The sequence below is a fragment of the Debaryomyces fabryi genome, assembly GCF_001447935.2.
Source record: "Debaryomyces fabryi strain CBS 789 chromosome Unknown contig00022, whole genome shotgun sequence".
In the NCBI taxonomy this organism is placed as follows: domain Eukaryota; kingdom Fungi; phylum Ascomycota; class Pichiomycetes; order Serinales; family Debaryomycetaceae; genus Debaryomyces; species Debaryomyces fabryi.
The window spans coordinates 36,152-52,056 of NW_015385448.1; the positions used below are offsets into that span (position 1 = coordinate 36,152).

General features: G+C 36.5%; 8 protein-coding genes across 8 annotated transcripts; 1 reads left to right on the forward strand and 7 right to left on the reverse strand.

The window, feature by feature from the left end:
- Positions 1-322: 322 nt before the first annotated feature.
- Positions 323-508, reverse strand: AC631_01560 (uncharacterized protein; the record flags this gene model as incomplete). The annotated part of the gene is made up of 1 exon (XM_015610390.1): positions 323-508. One exon carries the CDS (start codon positions 506-508, stop codon positions 323-325), a length of 186 nt encoding a protein of 61 aa, XP_015468773.1.
- Positions 509-757: 249 nt separating this feature from the next.
- On the forward strand, positions 758-1,371 carry MTR2 (Mtr2p; the record flags this gene model as incomplete). The annotated part of the gene is made up of 2 exons (XM_015610391.1): positions 758-782; positions 848-1,371. The coding sequence occupies 2 exons, from the start codon at positions 758-760 to the stop codon at positions 1,369-1,371; spliced, it is 549 nt and encodes a 182-aa protein (XP_015468774.1).
- A 38-nt stretch (positions 1,372-1,409) lies between these two features.
- AC631_01562 (uncharacterized protein) lies at positions 1,410-3,320 on the reverse strand (the record flags this gene model as incomplete). The annotated part of the gene is made up of 1 exon (XM_015610392.1): positions 1,410-3,320. The coding sequence occupies one exon, from the start codon at positions 3,318-3,320 to the stop codon at positions 1,410-1,412; it is 1,911 nt and encodes a 636-aa protein (XP_015468775.1).
- A 172-nt stretch (positions 3,321-3,492) lies between these two features.
- Positions 3,493-4,281, reverse strand: RPS4A (40S ribosomal protein eS4; the record flags this gene model as incomplete). Its single annotated transcript, XM_015610393.1, has 1 exon — positions 3,493-4,281. The coding sequence occupies one exon, from the start codon at positions 4,279-4,281 to the stop codon at positions 3,493-3,495; it is 789 nt and encodes a 262-aa protein (XP_015468776.1).
- Positions 4,282-4,541: 260 nt separating this feature from the next.
- On the reverse strand, positions 4,542-6,773 carry GYP5 (Gyp5p; the record flags this gene model as incomplete). Its single annotated transcript, XM_015610394.1, has 1 exon — positions 4,542-6,773. The coding sequence occupies one exon, from the start codon at positions 6,771-6,773 to the stop codon at positions 4,542-4,544; it is 2,232 nt and encodes a 743-aa protein (XP_015468777.1).
- Positions 6,774-7,236: 463 nt separating this feature from the next.
- Positions 7,237-8,460, reverse strand: AC631_01565 (uncharacterized protein; the record flags this gene model as incomplete). The annotated part of the gene is made up of 1 exon (XM_015610395.1): positions 7,237-8,460. One exon carries the CDS (start codon positions 8,458-8,460, stop codon positions 7,237-7,239), a length of 1,224 nt encoding a protein of 407 aa, XP_015468778.1.
- Positions 8,461-8,842: 382 nt separating this feature from the next.
- On the reverse strand, positions 8,843-9,880 carry GAL4 (galactose-responsive transcription factor; the record flags this gene model as incomplete). Its single annotated transcript, XM_015610396.1, has 1 exon — positions 8,843-9,880. The coding sequence occupies one exon, from the start codon at positions 9,878-9,880 to the stop codon at positions 8,843-8,845; it is 1,038 nt and encodes a 345-aa protein (XP_015468779.1).
- A 1,751-nt stretch (positions 9,881-11,631) lies between these two features.
- SGS1 (ATP-dependent DNA helicase) lies at positions 11,632-15,687 on the reverse strand (the record flags this gene model as incomplete). Its single annotated transcript, XM_015610397.1, has 1 exon — positions 11,632-15,687. The coding sequence occupies one exon, from the start codon at positions 15,685-15,687 to the stop codon at positions 11,632-11,634; it is 4,056 nt and encodes a 1,351-aa protein (XP_015468780.1).
- Positions 15,688-15,905: the final 218 nt, after the last annotated feature.

Below are 15,905 nucleotides of genomic sequence, written 5' to 3' on the forward strand. Positions count from 1 at the left end.
AGCCACCTCCGTGCTTATCCTTTTCTAGGATGTGACAGTTCACACAATGTATCGAAGGAGGACTGCACGAAATCACTATCTAAGAGGCATAGACCAGATCGACGCATTGAAGTGATGTTTCGTTCGAGCAATTCAAAACCGATAAGAAAAAGCCTAGGTACCGAAGATAAGACATTAAATAGTCACTCGAACAATTCAAGTGGATTTAGGCCTTTTTGGGACGAATCGAAGATGCGGACAACCCCCAATTCACTTACATAGATTCGTTACTAAACGTTTTATTCTTTACTTATACTATACGGACAATAATCACACAATATATCTACTTCTTTTCTTCAACCTTGTGTTCAGCCTTGTTAGCACCAATCGAGCCTGCAACGGAACCAGCTATACCTCCAACTTGACCTAAACCTAACTTGTTCGCAATAGCGCCACCACCGACACCACCTGCAACTCCAGTAGCAATATTCTTAGCTTCGTCTAATTTATGATGATCGTCACCTCCCATTTTGTATTAATTGTATAATTTGAATTGTATTCTATGATATTAAAGAAATCCAAATATGTTCGAAGATGGCCCTTCTTATAGTTTGCAGTTATTGCTATCGTATGAGCCCTTGTTACCATTTCAAGAATGATCACGTGATACAATATAACCATCACCACAGATCTTGAATTTTTTTGACTTACAGTACTTAACCGTAAAGATTCCAATCATTTACCTAGATTTGTGCTGCTAAGGTATAATTGTTGAAATATGTCAAATATACAACGTGATCCAAGTGAGTACCTATTTTAGCTGGAAATATTTTTTAATGTCTAAGGATTTATACTAACTTTCGAAAAGCACAACCGATAGAACCATACTTGAAAAAGTTATTGTCATCGTTAGACATACAATATCAAGGACCATCACAGCAATTTCCAAATGTTGAAGCATATGCTACGCAATTTGGAACACAACTCAAACCGCAATGTGCAATTATTATAAATGGAAAACCATTGATACCCACAAATAATGATGCAAAATTGGAATTTCAAAAAAAATGGTTGTTATCGCCATTGACTTTCCACCAATTGAATAGTTTTGACAGTCACTTAATACCAGGCACAGGAACATTTGTCATAAATGCCAGTGGTAAAGTCAAGTTTGATGAAAGTGGTAGAAACAGACTTGGAGAAACATCCGATTTGATACATCCTATAAATAATACTACTATTAAGGGAAGACCTATCTGGGGATCATGGTTTGGGTTTAACTTAAATTTGATAGTGGACGAGTCTATTTTGAATAACCCTGATAGCGAGTCTATTAATAGTTACAACTACAGATTTACATACAAACCTGATGATAGTGTGATTCAAATTTAATATAAAGAAAAAGCATTTGTACCATTATATAGAATTGACTATATATCATGATTTCTAATATACTCATTTAATAATAAACCCAAATAGTGTTTAGAATAGAACTCGATTCGTGTACTGACGTCTTCATCAAACCCAATTTCCTTTAATGCCCATAATACATTTGGAGTAATAAAACTGTAAAAAACAACATCGACGGGCGAGTCTTCATCAGAATCGAATAATTCTTTTGATTGCACAACATTTGGAATAGGGTGATTTACTACTGGCCTATGTAAGGTGTCATCACCATCGTGACCAAAATCATCATGCGTGACATAGCCCTTGGACAACCTACTTTTTCTAGAGGCAGACTTTAATTCACCTATTTCTTGAAATCTTTCAGGAATTTGATTTTTGAAATAATGCTGCTCCGAATACTTTGCAAAGTTTTTGGAAGACGAATAATCCTTAAGGAGTCTGGAATATTGATGCTCAGGTAATAGCCTTCTGTTGTCCAATGTGTTATCGTTTGCAGAACGAATAATATACAGCCATTCATTTAACTTGGGAGCTATCCTTATAGCTATATGCTTAGGCAACGTCAATTTGACCCAATCATTTTCGAAGGGAGAGATTATATACTGGGAATCCAATGTATATGGACCTTTGTAGAGGTCATATCTTATTGAGCCAGTATTAATTATAATTAATCTCTGATCTGAAGTTGTTATATTTTGGTTACCAACCTCTAATGTGGGTAATACTTTATCTGTTAAGAGCTTAAAAATGCTTTTAGGATTCTGTATGGAAACATAATCCATGAAGTAATTACTATTTCTAACAAAGCCGATTATTTCTTCTAAGTTTAATTCCCTTCGGACTTCATTAATATGTCTGGAGACATTCAACCCAAGTTCAGTATTAAACTCTTCACTAGAGCTGATATTTGTATGGTACATAAATGATTCTAAATTAAAATCAATGTAGGATCTTGAAAATGTGCTTTCAACCTTGTCTACCCCTTTCAAATCATTCCCGGTAGGGTTTAAATTAATACTTAACCAACCCGCAGTTTCACAGAACCTTCCACTTTGCAAGCCGGTCAGATAATCATCATAAACACTGAAATCTCTTATATGCGAATGCCCACCGAAATATTGGATTTTGGTCTTGGGGTAATATTTTCTCAAGAACAGATGTAATTGAAACAACTCTTCATCATTATGGGTTACAGGAATATGACCAAATATCACAAGTAAATCAACTTCATCAGCAGGGTGATCAATTAAAATATCCTTGAACCAATCCTCGTCTAGAACTTTCATAATTGGTTCAACTTTGGTTCCAGAATTATATCTTGTAAAATCAAACAAGAATGCAAATGCTAATATTCTAATTTTCTGCATGGGTGTCATAAAATACTTGTATCTTTGACCCATTGGCACAAATGTACCATTCTGTAATTTGTATTCCACATTCGTACTTACATAGTTAGATTTAAAGTGTTTACGGACTAAATCATATTCTTGCTGGGAGTTTTCCAAGGTATATAATTCGTGGTTTCCAATAGTAAGTAAATCGTAGTCCTGCTTCATAAATATTGGTAAAGATTCAGCACCATTGGGTATAGTTACATCCGAGAGTCCATTCCCATCGTGCTTATCACCAGTATCTACCAACAAAAAATCTTGCTTCTTTGAGTGAGCTATATTCCTTAAATGACTAGTAAATGATATGAAATGCCCCCAATTTGCATTGTACTGTTTCTGGTTAAGATGACCAGAATACCAGCCGTGTGTATCAGTTGTGTGTATAAAGTTTATATCATTCCACTCTAAATTCCTTATCAATGACGAATCTGAATTCTGTTGTTTACTTGATTGAAACCATGAATTAGAAAACAAAAATATAACGAAAACAAATCCCAATCCAACTAAACCATGTTGATACCTCGTCTTATATTCAATCATGTTATCCAATGTTTATGGGCAGAATAAAATATCCGTATTCTGTTGCACAGATTTGTAATATCTGAGGTTCGCAATTTAGTGCTAACCATTAAGGTACTCTACAACCGATTTAAAATATATTACATTTATTGTAACAAAAAACTATAAACTATATTACGATCATTGAAAATGATTAGTTAAGTTGTTGGTTTCTTCTTCTGTCACGTTCTTCAGAGATAGATAACTTAATACCCTTACCCTTTGGTAAAGAAATGTATGGCTTACCAGCTTCAGTACCGACGACAAAGACGTTAGTCAATCTGGTGACGAAAGTGTTTTCTAAGGAATCCTTGATGTGGACTAAATCGAAACCACCTTCGTGCTTTTCTCTGTGGGTGATAACACCAACTCTACCCATGTTACGACCACCAGTAACCATAACTAATCTACCAGTGTCGAAGCTGATGAAGTCGGTGATTTTACCGGTAGCTAAGTCAACCTTGACGGAATCGTTGGCTCTGATCAATGGATCTGGGTATCTGATAGTTCTACCATCGTGGGTGACAACGTATGGAATACCTCTCTTACCTAATTGGACCTTCTTGACCTTAGCTAACTTGTAAGAAGCTTCTTCAGCGGTGATTCTGTGAACAGTGAATCTACCCTTGACATCGTAGATTAATCTGAAGTGTTCGTTGGTAGCTTCTAAAGTGATGACATCCATGAAACCTGCTGGGAAAGTAGCATCGGTTCTGACCTTACCATCAACCTTGACGTGTTCTTGCATCAAGATAGCCTTGACTTCTCTACCGTTTAAGGCATACTTAAGTCTGTTTCTTAAGAAAATAACCAATGGTAAAGATTCTCTCAATTTGTGAGGACCAGCAGATGGTCTTGGGGCGTAAGTACCGGACAATTTGTCCAACATCCAGTGGGATGGTGCTGCTAATCTCTTCAAGTGCTTCTTTGGACCTCTACCCATTTTTGCTCTAGTTTATTGATAGTGAATAATTATTTCTATATAATTAGTACTCAATTTTTTTTCACTATATACTAGTGAAAATTTGACGCAAGAGCGATCAACAAAATTTGGTATTCGCGCGACCATATTTTCGGGTTATAGCCCTATACTATCACGTTTGATGATATGGATGGTTGTTGAAGTGATATATGGCTATGTAAGTAAGTTGGTGTTAACGTATATACTTCGTATGATATGATATCTTGTATTCTGATAAGACTCTATTTCCACCTATTAAATATCCATTTGGACTGTTTAACGTTCAGTACTTCTGATGCCAATCTTTCATCTTCCATATGCAAGTTACTCAACTCTTCTTCTAAGTTGGCGAACCTTTCTGTTTCTTGAGCATTTATAGTTAATAATTCTTGAATATTGCTTTCTATATTTGTTGGTAATGCAGGGGTTTGTAGGCCTATACTGGATTCTGAACTGTTATTATCACCCGAACCGGCATTTATCTTTGATTCCAAGTCTTCTATTTTTTCCTTTAACTCGGCAATAGATCTTTGGAGATCTTCGTTGTCGTTGACAATGTCCGGTAAGGTGACCTTTATATCGACCATTTTTTGGACAATATTTATGTGATCTCTGTTTAATGAGGCGAAGTCAGTCTCCAAGAGCTTAATGTCATGTCTTAATTTGCCATTTTCGATCCTTAAGCTTTCAATTTCGGTAGCCTTTGATTTTTCGTTTAAGTATATGTTTTCAAACTCTGCTTCAAATTTACTCAAGTCTAAAGGAACGACATTAATTTGCATCGAGTCCTCTACCAATTCATTAAGTTTGTAGTAGTTATGGGACTTTGAACGAGCTCCACCAGTACTGCTTCTTCTTCCGCCTAGCAAGGAAAATCTTCTTGAAACTCCAGACCCCGTCAAGTCGTTCTGACTACTATTCGTACTGTTGGCGCCGTTAATAAATTCGTCATTGACGTAAACATTGAACAAGTTATTCTTCAAAAAGTCTAAAAGTTTATCAAACTTGAGCAGAGTAATATTCGACTCGTTCTTTATCATCAAGTTAACAGCAAACTTTAAGATTGATTCAATACCCTGGGTGATGAGAATATCGTAAATCCTTAATACTATATCTAACGGAAATTTGTAGGCAAAAAATGTTAAAAACCATTGAGACGCATACATTGAAGATTTGATACCTTGTTTGACCAAGTGATTGTACAAATTTGGCAAGTTAATCTCCAATAATCGATCAAATTCATATAGTAATAAATGCAATCCTTTCATTTCTGGACAGAATAAGGATCTTAAATTATAATCCTTCATCAAAGTAACCAATAAACAGAAGCATTCTGATTCACTCATATTCATTATCAAAGGAACGGTGATAAAAATCATACCTTGAGTATAACCTACATCAGGATCAAATAAAGAATATGCCTTAATAACATTGAATAATTCTTCACCCTTATTAACTTGTTCGACATTCGTGAAAAAACTAGTTCTTGTTAAATCTCTCTTTATAGATTTTTCGTGAACTGATGATTCACTCTTCAAGTTGAAGTAAAATTCTTCCATTTGGAAGTTTTTAGATTTAGCAATTAATTGCCAAATAATGCCTCTGAACTCTTTTGGAATACCCTTATTTATAAGATTATTCAATTCATTAGATTCATTTTGGATGACCGATTCATAATCGTTTACAATTCTCGTCCAAAAATCCCAATCGATTTGATAATCAAACATCTCACTGAACCCCCCAACAGTATTCTTAATGTCATTGAAAGTCTTCTTTATGTTCTCGGTACCGGAGTTAATCAGCTCTTTCAACTTTAAGTCTTTAGATTCGAATTCTCTATTTAACTGGTTGAATTTCGACTCTAGCAAGAAATTATTACTCTCTTTCCTATAACTATTGGAAATAGTATTCATCTTATCATTAGTGGTTTCACTCGTACCTTCCAATATTTGAGCTGAAGGCTGGTCCAATCTCAAACACTCCAGGATGGGCTTTCTGCTTGGCAAAGTAGGTTTTCCATTGGGTAACGTAGAATTATGCTTATCATCTGGGGATTCTTCCGTAAACGAAGCATCTGGAGATGCTACCTTCACAGGATTAGGTAATACTACCTTGAGTTGTTCTGTTTCGTTTCCAATGGGGTTATTAACGTCTTCAGCATCTTCAGTTATAGTATCGTCGTTGCCGCGCTTATCTATGGAGTTGTCATTATTGTTGAGATCAACCTGTTCAGTTCTATTTACAAGTTCGTTACTTTCATTATTTTCTTCATAAGTAGAGCTTTCACCAGTAAAAGAAGATACCGAGGCATCTTCATTTTGTTGTTGCTTTTTATTCTTCTTTTTATTCTTCTTCTTCTTATTCTTAGTTGATTGATTCGTGATAACAGGAGCCTCTTTACTATTATCTATTTCACTTGCAGTATAAAAAGTACTCGAAGTAGCATCTTGAAATTCATCATCCGAAGGAGGCATTATGAATATTCTTTAATGTTTAATCGATATCAGTGATATTAACTACGTGATATTGTTTACAAAAAGTCAAAGCGAACGTTCCGCTGTTTCTGTAGTTCGCACAGAATTGGAAATTTGAATATGTATTAGTGTTACGATCTGCTTGTATATTAATGTTAGAGTTAATATATTAGATTCCTAGTGTCATATACTATTAATTCTTTAATCTTTTTAGGTAAGAACATGTGTAGAATTTAGACAAATGTATACAACTGGTAATACCCTTTTTAATATCAATTTTCTTTATCTGTGGGATGTAGAGGGGGGATGTTCAATTGAATATACCGTAACCACGGCATACTTTATATCACACAGTCTACACTATCAAAATCGCTAGGAACATAATATAAATAACCATTAAACGTTAACATAAACAAAGTCGTAAAAAAAGTGCAATATATAACTCGTATAATCGAACCTGCAATCAAACCCAACATATATCCTCTTCGCTAAAGCTAACATGTTGCGAGTTTTGAGATTGATCTCCACTTTCTATTCTGATGATGTTGTCGCTCGACAACGGATGATGGGAAGAGTCCGACAATATATCATCGTCATATTCTGTAGTCGAGCCATGTGAAGAAGACGAGCCGTAATACGAACTTAAGATATCAGCCTCGGAGACATTTGCGCTAGTTGAGGAACATCCTTCAACAGCTTCCTCATAAATTATCCCATTCTTGATATTCTTTTCCCTCAACAAGCCTTCTAATCTTGCCTTATCGCAATTAGCAAAGTAGACCCTAAGAATATTTTGATCGTGTAAATACTTCATAGGTAACTCTCCCAACTCAAACAAACCCTGCAAATCCAGTTTCAATTCGGCAATTCTAGATTCAAGAATCTTTAAGTCTAGCATTAATTCGTCAAGTATTTCATTATTCAAGATTGTCATCGATGGAATGGAAAATTTGCTACTCATTGGGAAATCAACGTAGCAGCCATTCGACACCTGCGTGTTATGAGATGTCTCCTCACAACCAGCAGAGGAGACAGTTCTTGCCATCAGCAATGTGAGTTCAGAGAACTTTGGAGTCAAAGACACGTTAAGACGTATGTTGCTCTTAACCTGTGGTTTTTGATGCAATACCACGTCTTGTTTATACATGCTATGATCAGATGTATCGAACTTCTTAGAGTTCATGAATGCCCTGATATTTAGATTTAGATTTTTTATAGGTGAGCCACTATTAGGATGTCTGAAAAAGTTCATGTTCGCCATTTTGTTACCAAACTGTGATTGGTACCTCTGCGAAAAGTTATTGTAAAGGAATGACTTATGAAACGTTCTAAGCGATCTATATTGGTTGAAGTTGGAATTCTGAATATTAAACCTTATCCAGTTCGAATTATTCTGGATTATCCTCCCCAACTTCCCGCTGTTGGAGTACTTCATATTTAAAAACTGGAATGCCCGGAACTTATAATGACCACTTGCGAAGTTATTAGACGTGCTATAATATCTAGCAAATTGTTTGTTTAATCTATTAACATTCCTACCGCTTCTTACTGGTATAGGTATTGGAACTGGGGCTGGGCTTTGCTGTGGATGACTTAAATTCTCTGCTATTTCCTCAAGGGTTTGTTTAATTCTTCTAGTGATATTCTTTTTCAAAGAAATCAAGTTCTTCATCGTCTGGGACCTCATATTGATCGAATGAATATATATATTTCCAGTTACTTCTCCTTTATCTTGACGTAACTGGCAAGAGTAGTAGATAAACAAATATAATTAATCTGATGGATAGCGATATCGGAAATTAAGAGAAGGACATTATTGGAAATTCACACGACCGTCACAAATTTAAGTTTCTGGATTGCGACTCATTTGCATCCATTTGATAGTCAACCATGTTCATTAAAACTTGTTTATTATTAAATCAATCATATATAACATAAACCGTATATAAGACGAAAATTGACGCAGAAACAAAATAAATCATTGACACATAAAGCTAATATTGTTCACAATATTCTTAGACGTACAAACCAGACCCGAGAAGTAAATAATCACAGCCAGGCATTATCCTTCACCCATTAATCATGGGTGAGTCATCCATAACTTCATCGAATATCAAGTTATAGTTAGTATCATTGATACCGTTTGATGAAATCAAAAGATCGAGATCTTCAAACTTTTTATTAGCGGGCAGCCTAGCAGATGAAGAGTAGGACTTCTTAGGTATTTCTTCGTCTTCGTTTATATTGTCGCAGTAAGAATTAAGTGAAAGAAGAGACGATGGGGATGTGAGTGATGTCGCAGATGTTGTGGTGTTCGAAATGTTCTTGGGACGTGGTTGTTGTTGGTATGGGTATGGGGAGTATTCGTGCTTTATAACCGAAGGGGTTATAAACTGACATTGGTTGCGTTTGTTATCGGTGGGGATGCTATTTAGTATGAAATCGTCGATTATTTCTTGCTTGATTTTATCATTGTCAATTCTGTTGTGGTCGTTATGGTCGGAGTGGTCTATTGAAGCATTGGAAGTCGAATCATCCATCGAAAAGATCGAGTACGATGGTGACTGGGCCAACGAGTTACACCCGTTGGAGTTTAGCCTTGACTGCTCTGGCTTGCCAGGAGAGTACTCTTGAGGGGTCACCGAACCCAGTTGATCAAGGCCTTCTTCGAATGCAGGAGGAGTAGTCGTGCCGCTACCAGCACCTGGCGTGCTCCAACACTGCTTTTCACTACTAGGTTCCAATTCTTTGTTGGATGGACTGTCATTCTGTAACAAATCTCTATAAGGCCTCAACACGTCCTTAAACGTGTTCTGGTAAAGTAATTGGTCAATTCCTCTCGAGTTTACCTCCTGAGGTAACAAGTATGTAATTAGATTTTCCAACGATTTGACCTTATTTTCCACTTGTGTCAAATGAGCTCTGGTTAATGGAGACCTCACTGTACGTGGGCTATATGAACAACACCAATTATGCTGAATACACTTCGAGCACTTAGGTGACTCTTTAGAGCATTTTAGTTTTCTTTTCCGGCATGAATCGCATGCTTGCTCTATAAGGGTGTTATCATGGTGATTTTCTGCTGCTAAATTAGTAGGTATCTTCATCAACGTAGTACTTGTATTATAAAAGCTGAGTAAAACCCTTATTTACTCTGAAAACTCAATATATATTAATGGTTAATAAAACAACGCTAATCAATTTATTCTGGAAAATTTATTAATCTAATTGTGTCTCCTCTTTATTTGTATGAAAAAATTCGGTATGCGATTTTGTGTCACTTTCCCACTCTGCACTGTAGCTGAGTTGAATCTCCGACTCCGATTTTGCTAAATGGGTGGCCCCGGTGTGTCGCTACGATCGTTACGAATTGGCCAACAATTTTGCCCGTACTGCATGCACATTAGTCAAAAAGTGCTTGATCGAACGAATCCATCTATTATTGAGACGAAAGGATTCTCACCGTTTTTGCACACGTCGACATTCGGGATAACCGGTACGCCCGGCCTATTATAATTAGTCCCGGAACCCGGCCGACGCCGTTTTACTATCAGTTGTATCAGTGGTTTCGTCATATTCAAAGATTTTCAATGTTTGAAATGCCATTCAGATGGGAGATACTTCCGTCACCAAAACATGACGTGGATAGGCATTATATTGAAAAATATCCTATGAAAAGAATACCCGGTGGGGGTGATGGGGGAATGCTATTCCAATAATAATTAGTCGGAATAAATAGAGTGATGTCTGATAGTGGGTTTAATGCTGGGTAAATGGTGCTCATTGGTGGGCCACCAGATCGGTTTTCCAGGAATTGTTGCGCCAAAAGGATTTTGCGGTATAACGCTTAAGCAAATGTCTATTATATCTCGGAATAACCAAACCTAAAGAAAAAGCTTCGCTGTGGCAGTATATGCAGTGTAAGAATTAACCCGTTAACTGAGGAGAATGATGACATAAGCAGACATTCCGTCTTGCATGAACGGTTAAATTTAGACCCCTCTTCTCCTCTTGATGGTGAACCAATGAAAAGTTTTTATGGTTCTGATACACTTTAGATAAAGAAAGAGGAAACAGAAACTCTTGGCCACGATATTGACGCCTTATTTTCGAGCGGGTAGATATAGGAGAATACCAGACAAGAAAGATTGATGAGCGGTGGTACTGATATGATGGGAAGTAGCCTTCAAGACATTACTACCGAAGTGGACCGACAATAAATCAACTGGTCGAGGGTGAGGTGCAGGCTGATTTTACAGATAGTGTTTGACGTAAAAAAGCTTTAAGAATTGTTCGTCTATGCACGTGCCATGCGGTGTTACTTGATTAGGGGCGTATGAGAAACTTATAAGGAGTAGATGAAAAAAGGAGTCCAATCAAAATAGAAGCTACAAGCAAGACGCTAGATAAAAGGAGTGAGCTAGTGAGGGTTGTAGACTAAACGGATTCTAGTGCATTGTAGGTAGATAATGGTCGTGGGAGGTTGAGATATATGGGATTGGATTAATACAATGGCTGCGAAATTACAGGCTAATTTAATCTAGGCTCGGATGTCCTACGGTAGGGTTCCCAAGAATGGCTGAAGGTAAGCATACGTTCGATATCATCCAATAGAATAAAAATAGTTTTAGGTATCTAAGCGAAAGAGATGGGGGAAAACCGCAGACTATCAATTCTCCAATTTATTTGGTGGACATTGATATCCGCTGTGGTACTCAACCCTTTACAAGTTGGGGACAATACACGTCTGATTGTTCTGCAATTAAATATGGCTGGCCAACCAATGGGTAGACCAACATGCGAATCCTACAATTGAATATGTACAGTGTCTATTAATAATAAATAAGCTATGAACTAATTATAAAGGCATGCCTCTTGTGGTGTTTTTCTGGGTTGGCTTCGGTTTAGATACACGCTGGCTCCTTTGGCTCCTTTGACTTCGCTGAGTCTTTTGGGTACGGCCCCTTTGACTTTTGTAGCCTCTTTGGCTCGATTGACTCAACTTTTTGTTACCTCTGCTATATTTATTTTTGATATTTACGTATGCAGTTGAATTCTCGGTCTGAGAATATATGCTTCTCCATGTGCTAGGATCATTAAAATCTGGCTGATTTCCAAAGTATGGAGATGTAGTGCTAGATGACGAGCCCGATACTTGATTTTTCCGTTCTTTCGACAAGCTACCTAGTAATTTTTTGAACTGCGGGAAGTAATTTAATTGTTCCTTAGTGATATTAGTCAATTTACCAAAATCGCGCTTGTTAGTAGGCAATTTATGGGCCATGTCTGTCAATGTTGCATCACTTAGTACGCTTTCTGCCGAACCCAAGCCCAAGTCGACCATTACTTGCATCCTCATATTATTCAATTCATTTAAAGAATGCCTGATATACTCGTTATCATGTCCCCCAGCACCAGCAAAGCCAGGAATGGAAGGGATTTGTATACGCGACGCACTGACAAATGATTGGAACTGAATGCCATTTGTGGGATTGGTACCTCCATTTGTGGGATTCGTACTTCCATTAGATGTAGTACCTATAGACCTTTGTTTACTTTGAGAACTGAAATTTATCTTAATAAATTTTCTATCGTTTAATACAGATTCCGCCTGCTTATCTAGTCTAACATAGTTCGAAGCAAAACCTCCTTTCATAATTTGATATTCACAGAGACAACCTTCACTTAATAAGTAGAAAAATATTCTTTCAACATCGGTTTTATCAAGTACTCTACCTTTACCATGGTATGGATTGAGATTATGCCCAAATTTCATGATCTTGCTATTGTTTGAACCCTTAAATACATCCTGGCAGTGCAAAACAGTGACTCTGTCATCCTGAATTGACTTTACCAATTTTAATATATCTTTTGCGTACCCTGTAACGTCTTTTTCGACGATAGTAATATTACTTGAATTAATGCAGTTGTCACACTTCTTATCGCACGTTTTTGGGTTAAACTGCTCATTAAAATAGTGCAAAACTTGTTTTCTCCGGCAATCCGTAGTGTTTTCACAGTATTGAACAACCTGCCTCAACTTTGCTAAATGATTTTCTTTACCCTCTCGATCTAATTCTTCGTCTCGCTGAATCATATTCTGCAACGATCTGGCATCCTTATACGAATAAAACATTATACATTCAGAGTAAGCTCCATCTCTACCAGCTCTCCCTGTTTCTTGATAATATCCTTCTAGAGTTCTAGGAATAAACAAATGGATAACATATCGAACGTCAGGCTTATCAATACCCATACCAAAAGCAATTGTTGCACATATAATTTGTAGTTTATTTTGCTGCCATTTGTTTTGGATTTCAAACCTGTCAGTAGGCGAGAGTCCCGCATGGTAGTACGAAGCGTTTACTCCCCATTCATTTAGTTTTTCAGAAGTTTGCTCACAGGACTGTTTTGAATGGCAATATATAATACCCGTTTTATTCATTTGCTTAGTCAAGATATAATTTTTTATCCATTCTAAAGTATTTGATGTCTTCCATTTAATTTCGTAAAACAAGTTTATTCTATTGAAACTTTGCTTCAATAATATTGGATCACCCATTTTAAGATGGTGAATAATATCCATTCTAACTTTTTCATTCGCAGTTGCAGTTAGTGCCATAATAGGTACCTTAGGGTAATTGTGCTTAAAGTAATTCATACCTTTGTAGTCAGGTCTAAAGTCATGCCCCCAAGAACTCACACAGTGAGCTTCATCAACAACAACTCTAGCTAACTTATTCATATCGTAAAGCTTTGTTATGATTCTTTGGATATGTTGTGATGCATTGATCATTTCAGGAGATAAGTATACCAAATCTAATTGACCATTCCTAAATGATTCAAGTATCAATTTCCGTTCTGATGCAGAGCCTTTTGAACTTATCATTCCTGCCTTAATATTTTTGTTCAATAGATGCTGAACCTGATCTTGCATTAAAGATATTAGCGGCGATACCACGATTGTGGTACCCCGAGTCTTACCTGTTTTTATCAAGGCCGGTAATTGATAACATAATGATTTACCTCCTCCAGTAGGCATAAGCACAAACACATCTTTTCCATTCAAAGTTGAACTTATAGCTTCTAATTGATTAGGCCTAAAGCCCGAAAGTTTAAATACAGAATTTAATTTACTATAAACCTCTTTGATAAATGCTTCTGAGTTGGGAGGAATGTTTTCCTTATTTGGTTTATGGTTATTCAAAATATTGATTAATTCATCTTCATCGTCGCTAAAATCAATATCACTATCTAAATGCTGGGATGGTAAGTTCATCGCTATACTGTTTTCTGTGAGTGGAGACTTAGACATAATAAGCGGGTTTGGTTTCGTTTCCACTAGTGTATTTGTATTTGCTGAAGGTTTAACAAATACATCGAAGTCTTCATCGTCAGAGCTTATTTCAATTACATCTTCGGTATTATTTAATTCTCTTTCTTGATTTAATTGAGTTGTAAAATCCTCTATTTCTTCGACTTCATCATCATCACCATTTTCATCGATAATATCACTATTATTGTCGATGTTTGAGATGAGATCAATTTCGGAATTAGGCAAATCATTGTATTTTATGCCAAAATTCTCAGCTACATCTGAACTTAATCTAATATTGTCAATCTCACCATCGCTGTCATGTTCGGTGTAGTTATCAGAATGGTCTGACTCATGCTTGTTTCTTTGAGACTCGACGTAAGATTCATCAACAGATTCATTGTCCAAATTTTCTTGTTCAAATTCGATAAAACTGCCAAGGTCATACTCATCATTTCGTTCTTGGCTAGGCGTTCGTAAGCCATCCATAGTATTATTTCCAAAATTATCCTCATCATCCTCACTCTCGCTATTATAACTTATTTTAGGAGGATCCAGCTTGTTCCTCAAATTAGATTGCATAACAAGCTGTCTTGCCTCGTTCAAATTTTCAGCATACCTCGATGGCGAAGAAGATTCATGAACTAAATGAACCTCATTTTCTTCATTGTTTGAAGGTTCTAAATTTTCCCGGGTATTCATAGCTTTCGCAATGCTACTTTGATTGATCTCTGAGAATTGAGAGCAAAAGTCAATTTTATCGATTGCATTTATATCCTTTGGTGAATCAGAAATCCTGTCTGAATCAAAATTAGGAATTTCATTAGATTCATTAAGGTTAGGTGTATTATCATGGCGTTGCAAATCGTTCTTCAAAAACAGTAGTCTACTTCTCAAGCTAGCTTGATTCTCGTTAATATGTTTGAATTTAGGTTCAAATGTTTTCTTTAGGTAGTTCTTTTTATCATCAAGTGAGATTGAAGTAGATTCAATAGTGGTATATCTTTCCATTAAAAGTGCTATCTTGTCTTCACAAATTCGTATGTATGCCTGCTGAAGCAACCCCTGATTATCTGGATTCAACTTCTGTTTTTTTTGACTTCTAGGAGTCTCCATGGTGAGGTCTATTACATCGTCGTTATCTTTTTCTTTGTCGCTATTATGATTTGCATTCCAATTGTTGCTTTTGACGGTATTGAGCTTCCTATCTGATTGCAAGCTCTCATGGTTAACACTCCTGTTTGCACTGTCAACTGTAGATTCTCTACTAACACGACTTCTGATTACTTCCTGCCTTATACCTGGCGTTGCCAGTGTCCCATTATCGTTGTTTGTCTGAGTAGATTGTTGCAATGGCTGATCCGATGGCGATCGTATGTTTATGGCGACGCTAGTAGTACTAGATCTTGGAACAGTCAGTTGCAAATCAACCGATGAATTTATGATAAGTGGACCCGATCCATTAGACTTCCTAGTTATATTATTCATACCCAGATCAGAACCCATACTCGCCAAGATGCCAATGATCTTTGGATTAGGTATCTGGGGCTTATTAAATTCCACCCATTTCAAGTGTTCTGCTATATTATTGCCAATCATCAACCATCGATTGCACTGTTTCTGATAAATCTTGAAGTTACTAAATACTATATGCTATCTAGTAACGTAAATCTCTTAACGCGTAAACTAGCCGCTATAGTAAACAAACGACTCTATTCTAAACAGTTCGCGAAGCTCTTTTAGTTCTGGCGTGTACAATTCATAAATATAGTAGCTAAATAATGCCACTTTGCAATGCCATCAACTTCCTTACATAC